Here is a 22,357-nt window from a genome sequence, read left to right on the forward strand (position 1 = left end):
TTTTTATGCCAATTTTGTTTTGTTAGATAATAGTTTATCTAACAGTTCTCTAATAAGTAGACTTTATTATTTTTTAAATAGGACATGATTTGTGTCAAGTGAAGTAATATACTGAAATATAACCTCTATGAAACCAAATTTCCCCTTAGGATAAAAGAAATTGACACAATAGCACAGTTATGTATTTTTTTATTCCTTTTGTTTCAGTAACATGTGTGTACAAAATGTCTATAAAGTTTTTTTTATAGTATTTGAAATGAACAAGTGTGAGAAACTTGGAAATACCAGGTAAGAGGTTGGCTGCAATCTCTCCTCAGCAACACACGACTATAGCAAAGAGCTGAGATGTATTTCAAAGGTTATGACTGGGTGGAAAAACAAGCTGTATCTTCATCCATTATGATATAATCTAACAAAAAGAAAAAAAAAAAAACCTAGAGTAACCATATAAAGTTAAAAACCCATCACTTCAGCGGCAGTCAGAAGAGAGTTCAAATGTTCTGTTTCAACTGGCAGGAGGTGCTGTTACTCTATAAAATCTAACATCACAAACTAAGTTAGGATATTAAGATGTCAATAAATGTTAGCAGTTTCTTGTACTTTGTTTTTGTTTGTGTGCGCATAATAGGGCTAAGGATTACAGGAAGTGACGTAATACGCTCCCAACTGCACAAAAAACACCTCACATGTTTATCACCCCTACAACTTTCATTCTCGCACAGAAAAATAAAGGTACTTTCCCAGCGCGAGGACCCTCCTGTACTTTCATAAATTTATCTCTGCACAACTGCCACAAAATACAGTAAAGAAAATGTATAAGAACAAACTTCTTCGCTATAGAAAAATATGTTTTGTGTCTTCTTGTTCACACTGTCATAAAACAAATCCATGTATGTTCTCAAAGGCTTACGCACGCCAACTGTCACGTTTCAGTCTCTGTCAACAGCACAGCAAATACATGTCAACTGCAGTCTTGAGTCACAGCACACCTGAATCCTTCAACTTTGCTTCAATGAGAAGCAACCACAGAAAAACCAAAAAAAAAAGAGAGGAGATAGATTCAACCACTCAAACAACTACATTCAAATGAACAATTAAAAAAAAAAAAAAAAAAATCAAATAAAATCACCAGACACAACTTAAATAGCTTTTTATATTTGGAAACCAGATTGAAATGTTCAGGTGTCCCAGAATAACAGATTCTATTGTCAGGTATATGTAACGCCATGATACCACAAAAAAATAGACTAATGCAACTTGAAGAAGATGTGTCCTTCATCAAAACACTACAACACTAAAAATCTGGTTGCTCGACACAAGTCTCAAGCTTTCGTAAATCACTCCACATCATAACATCTCAAAACTCAGACTGCACACACACAACAGTGAGCTACACATGTTTGCTGAGGGAGCTGCCGCACCTCTTTTGCTGTACTGGTATCCAAACGTTTCCCACAGTTTCTTTGTCTTTATTTGGTCAGTAAATCTCAGAGCTGATGATACAGTATATGATCAGATGACAGACTCGGAAAAGCGTCTGACACAGAAATCAATCCCTTCCAGGAGAGCATCAGAGCAATGCCACATCAGTATAAAAGATTTGAGCATATTTCACACTTCAGATAGAAGTGAAAGAGAAGAGACGAATGGAAAAAGACTTCCTCTCTTCAGAATACCAAACAAATCCACTTAGAGAAGGACAAATATTCTTTTTTTGTTGTTTGAAATAACAGTAACAAGTCTTTTTTTGTTTACTACATAAAACTAATTTCTGAAAGATTAAAATCATCCATCATTATTTAAATTGTGGCATCAGCATCATCTAAGTGGCAGTTGTTGGTATCTGATGGGTCATATAAAAAACGTGCCCATGAACAGGGCTCCTCTGGTGAGGGTTGAATGAGACATTCCCAATATGGGAAAAGAGGAGACTATACTGTCTGTGATATTCTGTTGGCCCCTCATGGCTCCATTTTACTGTCGTCCTCAGCATGTTTCTGCATGTGACAATGCACTGCCTACAAAGACAAGAGTCACATCAATGTTTGATCATTTTTACATAAAATTACTTGTTTTATCTATATATAACTATACACATATTCACATTCAAAAGCTTGGGATTGGTAAGATTTGTACATGTTTTTGAAAGAAGTCTCTTTTGCTCACCAAGGCTGCATTTATTCGATCAAAAACAGTAATAAAACATAGATACTGATCCTGATGAATAGGATGAACATCATACCTGTATGCAAATCCATCCCAGCTAACATACAACGTCCCAGTTACATAATTTATTGGTATTTTTTGGTAATTTTCGTGACTTTTTATTGACAGTGTTGCAACGATGTTGCATGATGCTTGTAAATTAATTTGCTCTTTATATATAGTGAAGTGACATACAGCACGCCAATTGAAGAGTGTGCGTTGTGGGCACAATATAACAACTCATTTTAACCATTTTTTAAACATAAAACTTTATATTTAAATCATTATAACATAAAACCATGATAAATAAAATAATATATAATTTTTGTTGCATTTACGGTAATTAGAATTGAGAGAAAAAAAATGCACTTCACTTCACATGTTCACCCAAAAATAAATTCTGTCATTAATTACTCACCCTCATGTCGTTCCACACCTGTAAGACCTTCATTCATCTTTGATCAAATCTGATGGCTCAGTGAGGCCTCCATTGACAACAATATCTAGTGATGGGCGATTTCAAAACACTGCTTCATGAAGCTTCGAAGCTTTACGAATCTTTTGTTTCGAATCAGTGGTTCAGAGCGCGTATCACTGCCAGAGTCACGTGAACTATTGAAGTTTCAAAACACTTATGACGTAACGAAGCCTCGTTTACTGAAATCATGCGATTTTGGCGCTCTGAACCACTGATTTGAAACAAAAGATTCGTAAAGCTTTGAAGCTTCATGAAGCAGAGTTTTGAAAGAATAGCTTCATCACTAGATACTGTGGAATAAATTTTCACTATTTTGTTATTTTTGGTGCACAAAAAGTATTCTCATCGCTTTATAATATTAAGGTTGAACCACTGTACTCACATGAACTGTTTTAAATATGTTTTTAGTAGCTTTCTGGGCATTGAAAAAGGGAGTGTTATTGCTGGCGATGCAGGCCTCACTGAGACATCGGATTTCATCAAAAATATCTTAATTTGTGTTCCGAAGATGAACGAAGGTCTTACGGGTGTGGAACAACATGAGGGTGAGTAATTAATGACAGAATATTCATTTTTGAGTGAACTAACCCTTTAATTGTCATAAAAATAAATCATACCACGTCATTCTTTTTGCAATATATTCTAGTTGTAGCCAATTATATTTCTAATGCAGCAGGTTGAAGAATTTACTGCAAATAACACCAGAGGGTCTAAAGGCATTTTGTTGCTGGTACACGAATGTTAGCTTTAAGTATCAAACACAGAAAGCCGTTAACAGGTGTGGTATATGCAGCAAAATTTACAAACTTAAGAATTTTCATGTGTGAAAGTGTGAATATTAATGCCTGCATTAAGAGTGTCGAAAAGCTGCCGTACCTGTTTGGAGCCGTTGCGGGTGGTGAAGTATGTGTCGCAGTTCCTCCAGCGGCATTTGAATGTTTGCTGTGCTGGGCTGGTGTGGTCGTTCAGCAGGTGCTGTTGTAGGTGCTCTATCACGCCAAAGATTAGGGTACAACCGTACCACTGTAAAGAGTCATGCAACAGATATTAACTGGCATCTGGTATAGCGTTCAGTCTAACTGCAACATTATATGTCATGAGCTCAGTTTCCTACCCAGCAGCGGTAGTTCTGAATCAGGTTCAATCTGACAGCTTTCACGCTCCCATCATAGCAGCCTGTGTAGATCTGCAACAGACAAATCATCACCGCCTCTTTTTAAAAGATAAGTTTACTTAAACAATCAATGCTTGCACATCTGTATGAAAAAAGATTGTGGGACCTGCTATTGGATCCAAACAGGGTGTTAAGAAGGAGAAATGTGCTCACCATGCTCTTGTGGATGACCATACACATCACCATGTCTGAATGTCCACCATATACTTGAAGTCTGTCATGAGACTGGAAAACGATTTTAATAGTTTTAGTTAAAAACACTGTGCAGTACTGACTTAATGTAATGTGGTAAAAATACGGTTATGGTAATCCCTGAAAATAACAGGAATAATGAATGTAAAACATCAGGGTACATTAGAGTAATGAAAAAAGGGTCAAATGTGCTTGAAAATAATGTAAAAAATATTTTAATGGTGTTAAACAATTTTTTTTTTTATGAATAAAATTAAAAAGAAATCAAATCCTTAAATTGATATTTCTTTAAAAAATCTTGTATTTTTTATAATTTTGGGGGTGACATATACCTGGAGCTCGTACACACGGACCAGTTTGTCCAGGCATGCGGTGACCATCACCTTTCCCAATATGGCCACCACGGTGACGGCATGACTATGACCCTTATAGATCCTCACCAGTTCTCCTGTCTGGAGATCCACATAGAAGCAATTTAGATATAAACAAGACATTTAATTCCTGCATCCCAATGGGAAAGGAGAAACACTGCATGAGGTACTCACATGTATATTATGTGCATGTACAGACTGGTCACTCGAGCCACTGAACACCAAATCGTTCACCACCTGCAGAGAAACAACAAATGAATACTTAGGGTGTGATTCTTGATACACACCCTTTGATAAAATCCTTTATTCTCTCCAATGTTGTTCTTTTTGTCTTTATTCCTTCTTGGGAGCACAAAAGGTATTTTTAAGGATATCCTAGCTACTCTTTTTAATATAATGAAATTGAATGAGGACTGGGGCTGTCAAGCTTCAAACAGGTTTTGAATGACATGAGGGACAGCAAATGACAGATTTTTCATTTTTAGAGCTATTCCTTTAAAGTTTCCATGAAACTTAAATTAACAATTCTTATTTTTATGGAATACTGAAGTATTTATTATAAATAATTTATCTGTCCACATAATTTTTTTTTAAATTCATGTGCTCTCGTAATCTTTAATCAAAACAACTTCCCCTCACTCTTGCAACGACATCTCTTCTCTTCTCTGATGACATATTTACTGGCGTGAGGGCGGGACAACCTGTCACTCACATGAGATTGACCAATAGCAAACCACAACCATCCAATCAAATCCCGATGGACAAAATCAAGTCCTGCCCTGCATTTTTCCTTGTTTGAGAAGCCGTTTCACTTGGATATCCATCACAAAAGAAAAGAAAAGACTATTGCAATTTCTATTTAATGCCAACTTTAAAGGTGCAGTAATCGATTTCTGAGAAACCCTTTTAATATTTAAAATTAACCCAAAAAAACACATCCCTCTCTTCATTGCTCTACATACTGTAGTAATCATTACAAGTATTAATAAAAATGTTACCATAAGGGTGGCTGGTGAGAACTGATTCACGCAAACATCAGTCTCACTTTGGCATTATGCAGCGTTTTAGCTTTGGTTTTCTTTCTTTGTTTCTATCTTTCTTTTAATGACAGAGGACTTTCCAGGGGGAAAAAAGCATTTTCAAGGGCGATATTAAAAATGTAAGCACATTTCAAACCTTCAAAAACATAATCGTTAAAATCAAGCATTCTCCAAACTCTGTACGAACCCTGAGTGGTGCTCAATCCGATCCACTTGTGCTTAATTGTCATGAAACAACAGCGTTTCTCAGAAATCACATACTGCACCTTCAAGCATATTCATTAGGAAAAGTATGGTTTACAAACCTTCATGCAGAGCACAGTTTTGCTGTGGCCCTCCAGTGTACGCAGCAATAGGCCATTCTTAGCATCTCTAACACTGATGGTGGCATCATAGGAACCAACTAGCAGGATACGCCGAGCCCCTTCCTGAGCCGTCGCCAGGCAACTTACAGCCCGTGGGCCATGGCACTCAAACACATCCAGCTGCTTGTTGTTCTACAGGAGATAATAGAAATGTTAATTACCCCATGAACAAAGAAACAAAGGACACAAAAAGGCTCGCAGCTGATCTTGTCTAAAATTAACACTTCATACCCTAAGACTGAAGGTGGTCACAGAGCCATTGGCCAGACCGGCATAGAGAATTTTCCAACGATTATGAAGACAGAGAACTCGATCTGGGAGAGACAGCTGTTCCACACATTCTGTTGTCTGAGGAAAAAATAGAAATGCTTGTCATATTTTCAATATTATAGAATGATGTGGGGGGAAAAAAACACACAGTATAATGACTGAAATACAACTTTGATACTTAAAATAAAAAAGCACATGAAAAAAATTACTAAAACTAAAATTATAATGAAAACTAAAAATATAAAAATAAAAGCTAATTCAAAATATTAAAAAATACTATAAAGGTATATAAATAATACTAAAATAACACTGATGCTACTTAAATTTAAATTTTAACCATTTAATATTAAATGAAATAACACATTTTCTACTTATCAGCCTTTTTGGTGCCTGACAGTTCGTAATAGCTCACTTTCAATGTATAGAAGAGTATTGGAACCAAAAATTAATTAATTAAATCCTTTAAATATCAGTTGGTTCTTCACACAGAGCTATTGTATTGTTTCATGGTACTTCTTTGGTGCTTAACAGTGTGAATAACTTTTTACTTTGCTGAAGGGAGAAGTGCAGCCTGACTATCTGAAAAAAATCAACTTTATAGTTCCGTGGAAGAAAAAAAAAAGTTGCAAGCAACATGAATGTGTATAAACAATGACAAAGTTTTCATTTTTGGGTAGACTGTTTCAAAAGTAGTGTGGGTCGGAGCCAAGCACCTTGAGGTTGTAACAGCGGATGGTCTGGTCACTTGATCCCGAGTACAGGCGTTGTTGCAGGCCTCCTCCACATGACACCAACAAGCAATTCACTTTACTGCTGTGACCTTCAAACACAGCCACACACTTCCGGCTCTGTAACAATTAAGAAGACTTCTTCCAGAAACCTGCTTGCAAGCTACATTCAAAAGATCATAATTTTCATGTTTAAATGCTTTTACTAAACTACAAATTTCAGTTCACCCACTCAGCTGAAAAAAAAAAAGAAAAAAAAAAAGAGTGTACAATGATCTTACTATCAAGCTGAAAGCACGTATAGTGCGGTCCCCTGAGCAAGTATACAGCAGTCCATTATGGATCTGCATTCCATTCACGGCCTCCTGATGGCCTTCAAACTCTCCTTCTGTAGGCACCTCCTCCTCCCCTGGATCTGATACATCTGATAAAACACACACACATACATATCAGTTATTGAGTGAAACATTAACACTATGAAAGAGATGTGTATCTAGATCATTTATGTACTGTTATAAAATGATGTAACAAACAGAACACAATACAAATGTGGGTAAAGTTTACTTTGATAAAATATGTCATGATCTTTCAAACAGTGGAGTAAGTGATCACAAATTGCTTAAAAGTCACTTTAAAAGACTCCCTGGATTACAATCAAGACAAATCAAGCAGTGCCTATTAGTATATATTTTGGTGAATCTGGTTACAATGATAAATTATTGCCTGTGCATAAAGCCCAAAGTATACTTCAAGTTTTACACAAATATTAGGGCAGTGTTTCTCCAGTCCTGGGGATGCACCTAAAAGAATGTTTCAGATGTCTCACTAATTAAAACACAGCATTCAATTCAGTAACTTTTTTGTGTAATGAATAGTTGAGAAATACTGTGTTAGGGTATGTGTACAGTGCTCATGATGTAAATTCTGTCATCGCAGCGAATTTTTTTAACCATGCATACCTTGTCTTGCATATGCAGGCCATTGTTGCACAATCGAAAAAGAAACTGAAGAGACAGAATACCTGCAACCTTAGTTTAAGAGTACAATCATAACTTTTGGAAAGAAATAGCTCAGACACTGTACAAAGATGAATCTTTCCAGTGCATGTGTTGACTATCTGTTTTTGTGCATGTTATTAAATGAAATACAGTTTAAAAGGCTGCGTGTTAAAGTGAAGTATACTTTGGGCTCAAGTCAAAAAACATTGTGAAGTACATACTGCCAGTATGCTTAATTTCAGTCATTTAATGGAGTTCCCAAGAAACCAGCACTAGTGCTCTCATTCTGTATATGAGTTGGCACAATTCTCAGGGTAGTCATTCCAGTAGTCACTCACAGGTTAGGCATAAAACTAACAGGCACTAAGAATACCTTGCCCTTAAAAAGTAATTTGGGGACTTGAACTATTTTTGTATGCTGATCGTGTGAGTATTCTAATTTGGTCATTCTGCTATGACTGCACTGAGCAAGGAACTAGACGAATTTAAATGTACAGACTGCTCCCACAAGTAAAACAAATAAATAAATAAAACAAAATATTTATTAAGTAAATGGCACATAATATGTTGTTTAATTAAGGCAAAATACTTTTTGCTGAGGCAATGATGTGCATGATATATTACAGCTTCAATGTATGCTTTTGAACATATCACATACCTGAAAGCAACTTGGACTCCAACGCTGTTGAGGCAGATTTTTTTTCACTGTAAAAATAAAAACAATATTTTTCAATACTGCAATACTAGAAACATCAATGGAAGCAGTACCAGAAGGCCATGCAGTGAAAATCACTGTAAACCAGCTGTATTTGTATGTCTGTATCACAAACCATTGTCTTCTACCATGTTCAAAGCCCAAACATATGCTTGTCGAGTATTCTTTCAGAATGGTTACTAACCTCAGTAATCTTACAGATCACACAGAATAATAGAGTATTAAATATTTTTATTATTACTATTAATACATAAAATATATTACAATTACGATGTATGTAATGTGTATTCACAATGTGTATGCTACCTACGCTGCGGACTTAAACTAAAATTGTAGTTGTACAGAGAATCTGAGTTTGGTTAATTTCTGAAGCATTCATTTAGAAGTCAAATTTCAAAAGACCACTCTTTACTACTGAATGATGTTCGATTCTTGAAGGAATCGTTCTTTTAAGTTCACGGAATTGAAGTGAATTGAACTTTACTTCCGGGTTTACGACAAGACGCACATCTGAAGTAGCACGCTCCTTGCGCAGCACCGCATGTCCATAAGCTTGTCCAGAATAACCATTCAAACCAAAGAACGGGTTTGAAATGAACGAATCAAACCCACAGGCAAAGTTGAAATTCAGCTTTTCGGTCATGTCCAACTCAACCGAATGAGCCAGTACTTTTTGATTCGTTCATTTCAAACCGGTTCTTGCATCATCAACCCAGAACTAAAGTTCGATTCAGTTCTGGGGACCAGCTCGGCCGGTTACTGGCTTAAAAGAATTATTCATTCAAGCATTGAACATCACTACTTTTTACTTCACAAGCTTACAAACATTGCTATAAAACAGGGGTGTCCTATCCTGCAGGGCCACTATCCGGCAGAGTTTAGCTCCAATCCAAGCTTTATACTGAACGTCACATGAACAAACAGGAAAACAGGTCTCACTGCATTTGCTTGTCAGAGAAAGTGTGAAGGTATCTTGAGTAAAATGGCTCTATTTAATGAAGCACATACAAAAGACCTGAACTGCAAGTGATGCGACTTGTTTTACAGAATACGGAAATCTGTTGCGCATAACACGATTAAACACACCCGAGCTAATCAAGACATTACCCTTCCAGGAGCAGGATATGACACTCATGCTACAAGATTTTAAGAATGCTTAGAAAATCACAGTCCAAACCTGAGACTTACCTTTCACGAGCCTTGACTGTACTTCTAGTATCAATTTCACTAGTGGAGGTGACCTCATTGCAGGCAAGATTTTGGGGGTCTGTGATGGCACGGTCTGTTGAGTATGCAGTGGTTGACTCCTTGGCCGACTCCTTTGCCGACTCCTTGGACAATTTCTTGGTCGATTCCTTGGTTGACTCCTTGGCATTCTTATCAGGCATCTCATCTGGGTCTGAAGAATCTAGATTGACAAAATCAGTGGGCACAGGTGGGGGAAGCTCCACCATTTCCAGTTCAGATGAATCGGAGTGAGCCTCATTCTTTGGTGGTGTCGCTAGCTTGGTTCTCTGTGGTTGTGCCTTTGAAACTTCTGTCACCACCATCGCCTCATTTTCAATCTTCTCTTCTGGTGTGGGGGGTGAGGCGGAGGTGCCGCTGGATCGCCGATGAGGTCGGTACTTGCGGGCAGGCCGAGGAGCAGGCTGCTCTGCATCAAGCTCTGATTCACTGATTTCAGGCTGCTCATTCCCCTTTGCTTTTTTAAGACACTTTTTCTTCTTCAGCTTTCGAACACGCTTAACTGCATCAGTTTCTAGGTGGCTTGAGGGAGACAGTGGCTTGGGAGAGAGTTGGGAAGAAGGGTTGGCTAACCCCTCTTGAGAATTTTGACAAATTTCTTTGTTGGGTGATGGCTCTATTCTGTGATCTGAGGGAGCTGCCGTCAAAGCTGTGCTTGTGGCATCATGCGAAGACTCCATCTTACTGCTGTACTTGAAGGTATCTGTTTCAAATGAAGAATAAACATTCTATAATTCAGTTCTGTTAGCAATAACTACCTCTGAGCTGCAATTTAATGATTGGAACCAACCTGTTTGACAAGCTGCAAACACTGTTTGGACAGGTGTGGTATTTTGAGGTTCTGGGAAGGGGCTTTTGATAGAGTTACGCTCAGGAATGGGGTTACATTGAGAAATGGGCTCCTGTTTGATGGTAACAGGCAGTGAGGAGGTTGAAGAGGATGAGTGGGCAGCTGTAGTTTGGAGAACAGTGCTGGCGGTGGTCTGAGTAACCTGGGTTGATGAAGAGGTTAAGATCTCCTCACTGTTCCTTTCTTTTTCTTTTGGCTCAAATTCACCTGAAAAAGAGTTTAGAATTCTTGATCTCTGTTTTATTTAGAATAAATAACAAAAGAGCTGTTCAAACTTTTACAGGCAATTTGAACAGTATGCTCTCCAAAGTTTATGTGGTATCATAATTTTCCTGATAACTTTTACCTTAGATTTGTAAAGTTAGTAAATATGATTACATGACTGCTGCTTTGATTTTTGTACCTTGCATTCCTTGAAGAATTTCAATCCGCTTGGCTCTCAAAGAGTTCATCTCATTGGTTACCTGTAAAATATACAATAGTTATTAAAATATTGTAAAATCAAGTGATAGCCCAGTGAAAGCTGAAAAGTACATTTTTGTCAGTGCTATATAGTAAAAAGATCTTACCTGTTGTTTCACCATAAGCAGACGCTGTACTTCCAAATAGGCAGCTTGCAGGGCAGCACGTGCCTGAATGAGACTGTTATCCACTGCCTGAAGCGAGCTGTTAAGCTCCTCCTCACGTAGAGATACAGCCAGCAACTGATCCACTTGAGAGCGCTCTGCAAAACACAATACATACCCATATTATAATAGCCAACTAAATTGGCTGCCGAGTGAAAAAGTTAATTTCAAACCCTGATTACATAATTTCCTTACCTTTCTTAGACTTAATTTTTTGCCTCTTGTTTTTCCTATCTTCATTAGGAATCTCTGGAGACACAACATCCTAGTGGAATGATCCAACAGAAATTAGATAATGGTAAGACCTAGATTTCATTTAGGTTATTCTTGCATTACTTTCTATGTGGAACATTTCAAAGGCTCTGTTTCAATTAGGATGTTGGAAGGCAGCTACATAATATGGTAGACATCAGGGGTGCTCACTGGATTTGGATCAGAGCTACTGTTCTGAGTATGCCAAGCATACACCACAGTAGAAAGCATAAAACTTACTCCTTGAGCTCTGCGTTTCTTCCCAGCTCCTTGTGTGTCAATCATTTCAATCTCTGATGTACAACCGCTGTCTCCTTCAACATCCTCTGGGCCTTTAGAAGGTCCTTTCGAACCTTGAATCTCTAGATGACCTTTGGACTGCAGCTCTTCTCTCTTGGACTGCTGTGACGGGCCACAAGCAGGAGAGTCTCTCAGTGGGTCTACACCTTTGAGAAGGGAGCTAGTACCAGCAGGGCCATCTTTGACCACATTGCTTTCAGACAAGCTACGCTTGCGGGAAGGCACTTGACCGAGGTCAAACAGAGAGTCCCAATGAAAGCCCTCAGAAAGAGGTACATCATTTTCATCCATTTGGTTCGGACCCTCAGGTTCACAGGGCACCATTTCTATTCCAAATCTGAAAATATTCAGTACAAATATGGAATTAGGGTATGAAGGAAGTAACAATACGTAAAGTACTGACTGTTTCAATCAACAACCATTTCATGAGAGTAAACCAAAAATAAAGAAATACTCATGCAGTACCTTGGTAAGCCCTTGCCTTGCTTCTTCCGGTTGACTTCCTGGTAGACCTGGTCCCAGTTGACATTCCGCCTGGAGCCAGAGGAGCTAATGAGCTGCCGCAAGGTGGGTTTAAGTCCCGAGTCCTTCTCAGGCTCATTCTTTCGTGAGCCACTCACATTTCTAATACGTCTGGCAATATTCAAGTTGGGTTCATGGGATGCTGCTTTGCCTTTGGTGCCCATATGGCGGTTCAGATCCCTTTGGAGACAAGCAGGCAAAGCAAGCTTACTTAAAGAGGGCACGGCGCCACCTGCTGTTTGTTGGGATGGGCTGCTGTGGGACCCCTCACCAACTAAGCATAAATCTTCATCTAGCGTGTCCATGACTTGATCTTGTACTGTTAGGTCAGGATTTTCTTCCATCTCACCACACTCCTCCTCATCTTCGTGGTCCATAGTGGAGGTACTAACTTGCAAGGACTGCAGAGATGGCCTAGTGTCATTGCGCACATTGCCAATCTGTACTGAGGTCTCAGTACTGGTTAAATGCTCTTGGTCATAGCTATTTCGTCTTGCAAAACCCAGCTTTTCTAGACCCTTGTTCTTGTTCAGTTTTTTCGTACTCTCATGTAATTTTTGATTCTTTTTTAGTTCTAAACTCTCAACTTGCTTATTAATCTGAGGCACAGTCTTTGATCCTTTAAGGCAGTTCTCTGGGCCAGATGCGTCAACAGAGTTATTTCTATTAAGCAATGTTTCTTTAGCTTTTCGTAGCATCTCTGACAGCAGACTGTCTTGCTCTGCATTGGAAGAGGCATGTTGTGGGAATTCAGAACTTGAATGGGAATGCTTAGAACCTTTAGTGCTGACAGAGTCTTGTTTGAGATTCATCTTTGAACCATCTTCAGCAAGCTTGCTGGGCATCTCCGTTCTTCTAGTGGTGGAGGTGGAGGGGTAGGCGAAACTACCCATGTTAGTACTGCCAATGTTCTTGAAGGAACTCTTCTGCTCCCTGCAATCATTCTCTTCACAGTAAGGTTCTGCTGGATTATGCTGACAGTTTTTTCGGTCTGCCTTGGATTTCCTCGCCATGTCCTGAGCGCCCTCCTTGAAACTTTGTGCCTTAACATTTTCAGGAGATTCCACATTTGACTTATCTAAAGTTGGCTGAGGATTAGTCTGAGATGAAGGATCCCCAAGTTTAGCTGGTGGATAAGGTGCCCATCGATGTGCCTTCTCTGACTTCTGACCCTTACTTTTGTTGGGATCATGCTCACCACCAGATTCTTCTACACTCTGTTCACCCTTTGTCTGATTCTCAGAGCAGTTGGGTGTTTTTTGCTGGTCTCTTGCAGGCGATTTAAAGTGTCTAGGTGGAGGCATATATTGTCCCTGCCAAGGGACATTAAGCTGACTGTTGTTCCAGGGATACTGCTTTCTCATCTGTGGAGGGCAGACTCCATATCCACCCCAGAAGTTCCCTTGGTTGTGCAAACTCCCTCCCTGACGACCAGCGGAACCCCACTTCTGCAAGTCAGGTGGTCCTTCAGCATGCCATGTGGCACACTTAACCTGTCGGTTAGGGTTAAACCATTTGTTGCGGTCAGGGGATGAATATCTTAAATTCTGCCAATTAGAGCCTCTGCCCCTTTTGGGCATCTGAGGAAAGTTAGGATAGGGCCGGTCCCAAGGGCCACACTGCTGATACATCAACGGCCTTGGTCCCTGCCACTGAGACCGAAGCTCCTGCCACCTCCTTGAGGTGTCCCGCTCCTCTTTAGCCTGCTTTGCAGAAGCCTCTTCTTTCCTAATAGAGTTCAATACAGAATGATCACAAAGAACTGATAAAATCATATTGACACACCACAACGAGGAGAGGTGAACAGTATGGTGATAGTTTAAACAACAATGCATATAAATTAAAATATGGGAAGAAACAAAAAACACAAATGTCATGGAAAAAAATTCCAATTCTCAATATCAAACTTATATGATTGGATCAAACTTTTATTATTACTATAGCTATTTATTTGTTTAGTCATTATTTTCTTGTTTTGCAGTAATCTTGATTTAATTTTCTTTCAAAGCAAAGGATTGGCAAATGAACACTTTCACTTAAACAGCATGGTGCATAAAAATAGTTGATGAGGTCAGACTATTTAAAGACATACTGCCCATACTGTTTAAGGGTTGAGCTGGAAGGACATAGTGTGGTATGCATCCAAGAGTGTGAGAGTGCAAGTGTTGCAGTCACGGCTGTTTTAGGCCTCACATGACACCAGACTCCAGTGTCAGAACTGTTTGCAGAATAGTTTAATATAGAACTGTAGGTGTTGTGGTTACAAACAGACGATTAAAACACCAAGGAAAGACACTCTAATAACAAAGATTTAAAGATTTTAAATGTACACTACCATATAATAAATACAGATGACTGGCAAGTCTGCAACTACCATCATTGCCATGCAATTCAGGGCTTTAAGCAGGGCCATAGCAAGACTCACCTGATCATTTCCTTGCGTTTCTCGATGAGCTGCACAATGTCTTTGTCAAAATACTTTTCATCTTGGTCTTCGTTTGAGGGCTGGTGCTTCTGATCCTCAACGCGCTGTTTATGTGAAGGGCTGGAGATGTGACTGGCATAGTCGGTCAGGCTCACCTCCGTTACGCCGCAGACCCGGCACTCGTGTCCACAGTCCCTGGGGACAGAGGAGAACAAGGGCTGCTCAATGTTTCCCTCAGGCATGGCTGCTGCTTTTGAGAGTGGCTGTCTAATCAGTTAGGGTCCTTTTAAGAGATCAGGAGGCAAACTGACTTTCCAAACAAAATAAAATCCAACTAGTTACTAAAAAAGAACAACAAAAAAAAATGCAATCTTCCTGATCTTGTGGTACATCTTTATGGGCTTCAAAACTGGTTGAGAGTGAACAGGCAAGAACAAAAGGCAATAGGAGACATTGAGCTCAGAGGGGTGACCACCCGCTCAGCAGCTACTGAGCCTAGCACGATGTCATGATGGATTCTGCTGTGCTCTGAGACGAGGGTTGGGAGAGCTGTTCGATTTTGGTGTATGAAATCCCTACTGGCTCCACCTTCCCCTGCTCTTTAGGGCTGCAGCAAGGGCGGGACTCTTCAACAAGCTGTAATGTGAGCTGCTTACAGTTGCCGACTTGAGAACCCCTCCCTGCCTAGTTTCTCTCTTTAACTGCCAAACTCGTGAGCGGATAGATGCTTGCTGTTGGCAGTTTGTCTATCCCTGAAAAATGGTGTCATGGCAGCTTGCCATTTTCCAGTCAGCAGTCTGTAAAGTTTTTTCTAATTTGAAAATGTAAAAGTTTTTTGTATGGCTTGGCGAATGAGTACTATGATTTTGATTATGATTAGAATTATATGTTCTGCAGTTCATTACCATTTGTCCAAACAAATTATTGATTAACTGCTCTTAATTATTGCTCTGATTAATGCTCTAAACAAGTTACACTAATCTTATAAACATAATTACCACCAAAATGCAATTAGCTAAAATATGTCAAACCTCTAAAAGTCATGGTGTCTGTGTGTTTTGCACCTCAGATTTCAATACTCTCCCTATTTAAGAATGTAATTCTCACTTTTCACATTCCAGAGATCTACATAATTGTCACATGAGGCAGCTGTCATTTGTCAGCCTTAACAGTTGTTCCCAACGTCCCTATATATATTCTCCCGGGTTACGGCAGCTGCCTCGGCTTATCTATCCACTGACCAAAAGAGACACGTGCTTTACAATACACATGCTTTGACCATAACCATATTCAGGGTTTCATATAAGAATTTTCCAAAATATTTCCCATGATCTTCACAGCTGTTTGTGATTGCTGCATAAGCATTTAAAAATATATATTTTAACAAAATTCTGGGGTAGATTTTCATTTTTTGAAACAATTATGCATTATAATTAGTGTACAAATGACACTAAAACACCCTGAGATTTAAAGGTGGCTCAGTTCTATAAACTTGAGAGTATAACTGTTGTGTTGATAGTGTAGAGAAGGGTTTCCCAAACAGGGGTTTCATGCGGAAACTGCAGGGGTGTTGGAGAGTTGATGAAAAGCTAAAAACTAATGGAATCATAAAAATGTAAAGTTAAAAAAAAAAAAAAAAACTATCAAAATGAAACACAAAAAATGAAGAAATATTGTTTACCTGCCAGCTAAGAGACCATTAACTGACATCACAAAACCGTGAACGTGCAAAAGTGTTGTTAAATTATTGAAATATTAACTTAAAATATTTATCTGAAGTACGACCTGATGCAAGTCAAAGGGATCCAGTTGACAAAAAGGTGGATTACATTATTCTATGCAACACTGGTGTGTAACATAGCCTCTTACCGGCCTTTCAGATTCTCCAGCTCCCTGTGGTGCAGCATACTTCTCATGTGCTCTTCCATCTCCTAAAACCAAAGACACCAGTGAAATATAGCATAATGGTATTGATGTCAATATTACTTTTTTTGTTTTTTAAAAAAGCACCATTTAACTGCTGAACAAAGTGCTGTACATAGTATAGTACAAAACAGTAAAACTATGACAACTAACAAACAATAAAACAGGTAACACTGAACAATTATTTGTACAAGTATTGTACTATATTTTAATAAATATAACAAATTCAGAATTCTTTTTCATGTTACATAGATCTTTTTAACTAGCAATTTATTGTAATTTATTTATTTATTTATTGTCTTGCAAAGGTTATAGATCTCACAACAGAACAGTGCATGTGCAAAGGTGCATGAACCATTAGGGCTTTTTCAAATTGTCACATTCTAGCAAAACTGGGAGAAGGTGACTTAAATAGCCAGGTTTACCTGTTTGGAGCTGTAGACAGTTTCACAAAGAATGCATTTCTGTTCTTTAACCATGTTGAAAGATATTATTGTATCTTAGGCCACCACAAATAAACAGGGTTCTGCATGTAGAGACAGATAAAACAATCAGATCATGCAGCATGTAATAAGTTCAAAATCATGAAAATCACTTGCTAAGAATCATTTTTAATGATTTCTTATTCCATCCCTAAACACACACACAAATCTTTTATAAAATATAAAAAATATAGTATGAATCATATATTGAAGGGGTAACACTTTATTTTAAGTGTATAGATACACGTTACAAGTACTTACTATAGTAATACAAGTAAATTATGCATAATTACAAGTAACTAACCCTAAACCAAATCCTAACCCTACCCTTAACCCTAATGTAGTTAAACACTACTAAGTACTTATTTGTGTAATTACACTATAACAATGTCACTTTAAAGGGGACCTATTATGCAAAATTCACTTTTGCATGGTGTTTGGACATAAAGGTGTGTTGGCAGTGTGTGTACACAACCACCCTATAATGATAAAAATCCAGCCACTCCTTTTTCTTTTAATCCCAATAAATCATAAGCAGTGTCTCTAAACAAGCCGTTTGCATGTTCCTGGCAATGTGATGTCACATTAGCCACAGGCCCCGCCCACGGATGTTGACAGACTGCCGTTTTAACATAGAACCGCCCTTCACAGCGAGTTGTACACAGTCCGCCATTGCTGAACTGATGAGAACGTCTCCCAAGCGTTTTAGGTATTCTGTAGCTGGATGGATTAATGCACATAGCTCTCTCCATTTACTCCCTAAATCTGAGCCGCTAAAGACGAGGTGGATTAATTTTGTTTCCGAAAAAAATGCTCCCTCAACTCTACCGAAATTTGCTTATGTCTGCGCGAAACATTTTACACTGGACTGCTTTGTGAACAAATGTCATTACAAAGGGACAATACAAAACAGAGGTTGTGCTAATTTGCATTTAAAGGGCACACACTGAAACGGCGCGTTTTTGCTCAACCCCAAAAAGTGGCAATTTTAACATGCTATAAAAAAAAAATCTGTGAGGTATTTTGAGATAAAACTTCACATACACACTCTGGGGACATCAGAGACTTATTTTACATCTTGTAAAAGGGGGCATAATAGGTCCCCTTTAAAATAAAGCTAACCACTGACATTTACGGTCCATAAAATATCGGATATAACAAAATAAAATATTGGATGAAATAAAATATCAAATCAAAAACAAAAAATTAATGACAGATTATTAAAATGAGCTAATGATTCTAGAAATACCCCATATATTGTGTGCTAACATGGATGGACGGTCTTAAAAGATTAGTTAACCCAAAAATGAAATTTCTATCATTAATTACACACATTGTTTCAAACCTGTAAGACCTTCGTTCATCTTCAGAACACAAATTAAGATATTTTTGATGAAATCCGAGAGCTTTCTGACTCCCCTAAAGACTGCAATGTTATTACCACTTTCAAGGCCCAGAAAGATAGTAAAGACATCATTAAAATAGTACATGTGACAACAATGGTTCAAACTTAATGTTATGAAGCGACGAGAATACTTTTTGTGCGCAAAAACAAAACAAAAATAACGACTTTATTCAACCATTTCCTCCACGTTGTTGACGTTGTAAACACAGTGCAGTGCTTCTGGGTTCTACGTCAGAACGCCGGCACAAAAAGTATTCTCGTCACTTCATAACATTAAGGTTGAACCACTGAAGTCACGTGGACTATTTTAATGATGTCTTTACTACTTTTCTAGGCCTTGAAAGTGGTTATAACATTGCAGACTACAGGGGAGTCAGAAAGCTCTCGGGTTTCATCAAAAATATCTTAATTTGTGTTCCGAAGATGAACGAAGGTCTTAGAGGTTTGGAACATGAGGGTGAGTAATTAATGACAGAAATTTCATTTTTGGGTGAACTAACCCTTTAAACACACTCCCTAAAGCTTTTGGGCACTATTGTACAGTGAGACGGTGTAAAATCTGAATATGTACCTGTGGTCAGAATGTAGCCAGTGACGGCATTCAAAGCCATGCACATAGCTCTAAGATGACTGACCTTTCTTATTTATTTCATACCGCAGAGGCTCGTATGAAAAGGCTTTGCCAATTCTTACATTAGGTTGTGTGGTATCAGCAATGCACGAGGTTGGACAAACTCCATAAGGAAGGAAAGCGGGTCAGTGTCTCTGGCTCCATGCAGGTGCCAGAAGACACAAACAAGCAGGGACAGCACTCAGGTCAGGAGGCTAAATGCAGTATGCTGAGAGTGCAGTGCAGTGCACAAGCCAACCACAAACCCACTGCAGGGTCATGTCTTGACATGTTCAATTCTCAAACAGTGTTTGGAAAAACACTGCACCAACACTGTTTCTGCACAGCTTGGGGCCATTCACACAGAACGTGTTTTTGTGTTTAAAAATGTGATGCACAGTGCAGTGGAATGAAACAAGCAAGGTCTAGAGAGACGTTTTTTCAAAATGTAACTTTAAAAAGCCGTCATATGCGAAATGCTGCAAAAGACGCAATGCGCAACAGTCAAACAGTCAGTGTTTAGCGCATCTGTACATAAAAACAAAACAGAACAATGGAACAACAATGCATTATTTCGCATTGTGTTTTTCTAGTTTTTGAAGTGTCAACTTTTAGGTTACGATCCACTTGCTTTATATGGACTCACAGAAATGGATTATTTTTCTAAAAATCTTTGCGTTCATCTGAAGAAAAAGAGAAATATACATCTGGGATGGCATAAGGGTGTGTAAGGGTGTTTTAATTTTTTTAATCTAGAATCTAGAAATGTGCAAGGAGCCCAAGGTGACCTTGTTAATTACATAAAAAGGTAACTATTTTTTCATTTTAATTTAATTACTGTTCTAGTGAAGGCTTCAGTAATCTATGAATAAAGCACATTCAACCATTTTAACCCTACAAAAAAAAAAGAAAAAAAAAAAGCCTACAGTATCATATTTGATGCACAAATTTCTAAGGCTTCTAAATCGAAACTTTGCTGAAAAACCTGTTGTACACAATCCTTCTGTTGTCTGATTGATAGCTTATAATTTTGGCAAATAAAAGGCCTTTTAGTATCATTCTAAAAATGTCTTTAAGTTTGATATGTTTATATTGTCATTTCAAGATGAACACTTGACACTTGGACTGAATTAACTTAGGTCTACTTGTTTATCCATACATTTTTTTTTTTTTAACAAAAATTGTTAAAACACGAGTATCAAATATGATACATCAGACTTTTGAGGAACATTAATATGTACATCTCTCAAACATTCTTGTACTGCATTGCATAATGTGTTTTACCGCCCATAATAAAAACTACAGAGCTTTGATCATAAAACTGAGCATTTAAATATCATTTTACTAAGACATATTACTGGGAAATACAGAGTAAAAACTGACATTTGTATGCACTTTATGTAAGTAGTCAGCTGTACTGCCAAGATCACATTGATTTACATTACAAGCTATGAGAATTTCATATTCCTTTCAGCCTATATAAATATCAGCAACTGCACCAAATTGCATATTTTTGCTCAATTTGGGCCTCTGAATAATGAATAAAATTGATAGGATAAAATGTTTTTATCCTCCTCAGGTCTGAGCTCCATATTCTCACTGCATCATATATGAGCAATAAAAGCCTGATGTATCAAATATGACACTTAACAAAAAACAGAAGCAAACTTTTCTTTAAGATTTTGCCTAAAGGTTCAATACACTGCTCCATTTTTTAAAAAATCCATTTGCCGACTATTATTGATTTCTATTGTCAGGTGTGACGGGGTTTATATGTTTGACTGTGAACTGGCATGCTTTGAAAGGAAGTGCACTTTTTGCCTCAGAATGGTGCAGACAGAGGAAATATTAAAGTTCCACAACATGAAAATGGCACAACATCAGTGCTGTGAAGGGCATAAGTTGTTTTCCATTCGTGCTAACAACAAAGCTTTAAATAGCTCTCTAGCACAGGTCAGTGTGCATGTCCTCTTCAAAAGCTGCCCAAAAGAAACGGAGCCCTGCCTCCCTTTCCCGTTAACTTACTAATATAATAACGGGTTGGAACATAAAACTGACTGAAGGTTAATAACCAGGTTTGAGTTACTGAAATCTATCATTAGAGAAACCAGGCAACTGTTTACAACTCATTCCTGCAGAGAATTGTTTGTTTCTTACAAATTCGTTCATTGGTTAATGCATTTCTAAGGATAATGATGCTAAAATCAGTGGACAAAATACTACTGTGAACTAACAGAAGGTTAAACTGCTGAAGGATGTAAAAAACAAAACAAAACAAAAAAAGAGGGCCAAATGTACACAATAACAGAAACATGCACGGGTGTTTCTCATGTGCAGATGTTTAGCATTCAGGCTAACACACTGCCTGGACTGAAATTTAGATCATGTAAGCTGCAAAACAACATGGATAAAGACAAACCCGGTATCACGTATACCTCTTAATTCACGCGGAGAACGCATTTCTTCAGATTTCCATAAAAACACACCATTTCTATTCATATTCCGCACTTGTTAGCAACGCTATGGGTGCCTTGCTACTGTGAACACGGAAACAACCGATCAGTTTCAAAATGGCGGGCAATATTTTAACGTAAAAGTCACTAGATAACGGTATCAAGCGGTCTGCGTTAAAATCATTTTTACAATGTTCTCCACTGATATAAAGTCCCTTTAGTTTGTTGTAAGAAACCTTTAGTTTTTCATGATGACAAAATGTTATATTTTGTTGATTTGTGTAATTCTTATAACCTCTTGTGATGATGTTCGTATGCCCCCTTCTTAATGTTAATACCTGTAACCTTTCATCTGCAAATAAAAAAATGTTAAATAAACAAGCACACTAGCAAATGTGTGCACATGTAATTTATGGATTTTTACGACTACTAAAATTAAATTTCGAGTAGAAATAATGTTCCCTTTGTAGTTGGTCCTGATTATAAACGTAAAGTGCAAAAAAAAAATTAAAAAAAAAAATAATAATAAAAAATGCACATTCGTTCTTTATGGAATTATTCTTCCATGCCATAACATACTTATCATGTCTTGTGTAAAACGGTCAAATACTTAATTAAATTCCTCATAAAAATTCTTGATTCAGCTGCAATCACTAAGATAAGTTTTCAACTAACTTGATTAAAAAAAAAACATAAAACATATATCAGTAACATATATCAGTATCCAC

General features: G+C 37.9%; 1 protein-coding gene across 1 annotated transcript; it reads right to left on the reverse strand.

Annotated features, from left to right (window-relative positions):
* Positions 1-172: 172 nt before the first annotated feature.
* znf106a (zinc finger protein 106a) lies at positions 173-22,298 on the reverse strand. The gene is made up of 22 exons (XM_051868999.1): positions 21,612-22,298; positions 17,105-17,205; positions 16,626-16,687; positions 14,757-14,951; positions 12,275-14,059; positions 11,750-12,146; positions 11,453-11,522; positions 11,201-11,355; positions 11,035-11,095; positions 10,572-10,838; positions 9,725-10,484; positions 8,480-8,526; positions 7,105-7,247; positions 6,809-6,943; positions 6,057-6,173; positions 5,766-5,957; positions 4,595-4,657; positions 4,382-4,501; positions 4,011-4,082; positions 3,798-3,869; positions 3,560-3,706; positions 173-2,018 (listed from the first exon to the last, which is right to left on the reverse strand). Exons 2-22 carry the CDS (start codon positions 17,156-17,158, stop codon positions 1,962-1,964), a joined length of 4,971 nt encoding a protein of 1,656 aa, XP_051724959.1. The 5' UTR covers positions 17,159-17,205; positions 21,612-22,298; the 3' UTR covers positions 173-1,961.
* Positions 22,299-22,357: the final 59 nt, after the last annotated feature.

This window comes from Ctenopharyngodon idella, chromosome 17 (genome assembly GCF_019924925.1).
Source record: "Ctenopharyngodon idella isolate HZGC_01 chromosome 17, HZGC01, whole genome shotgun sequence".
NCBI lineage: Eukaryota > Metazoa > Chordata > Actinopteri > Cypriniformes > Xenocyprididae > Ctenopharyngodon > Ctenopharyngodon idella.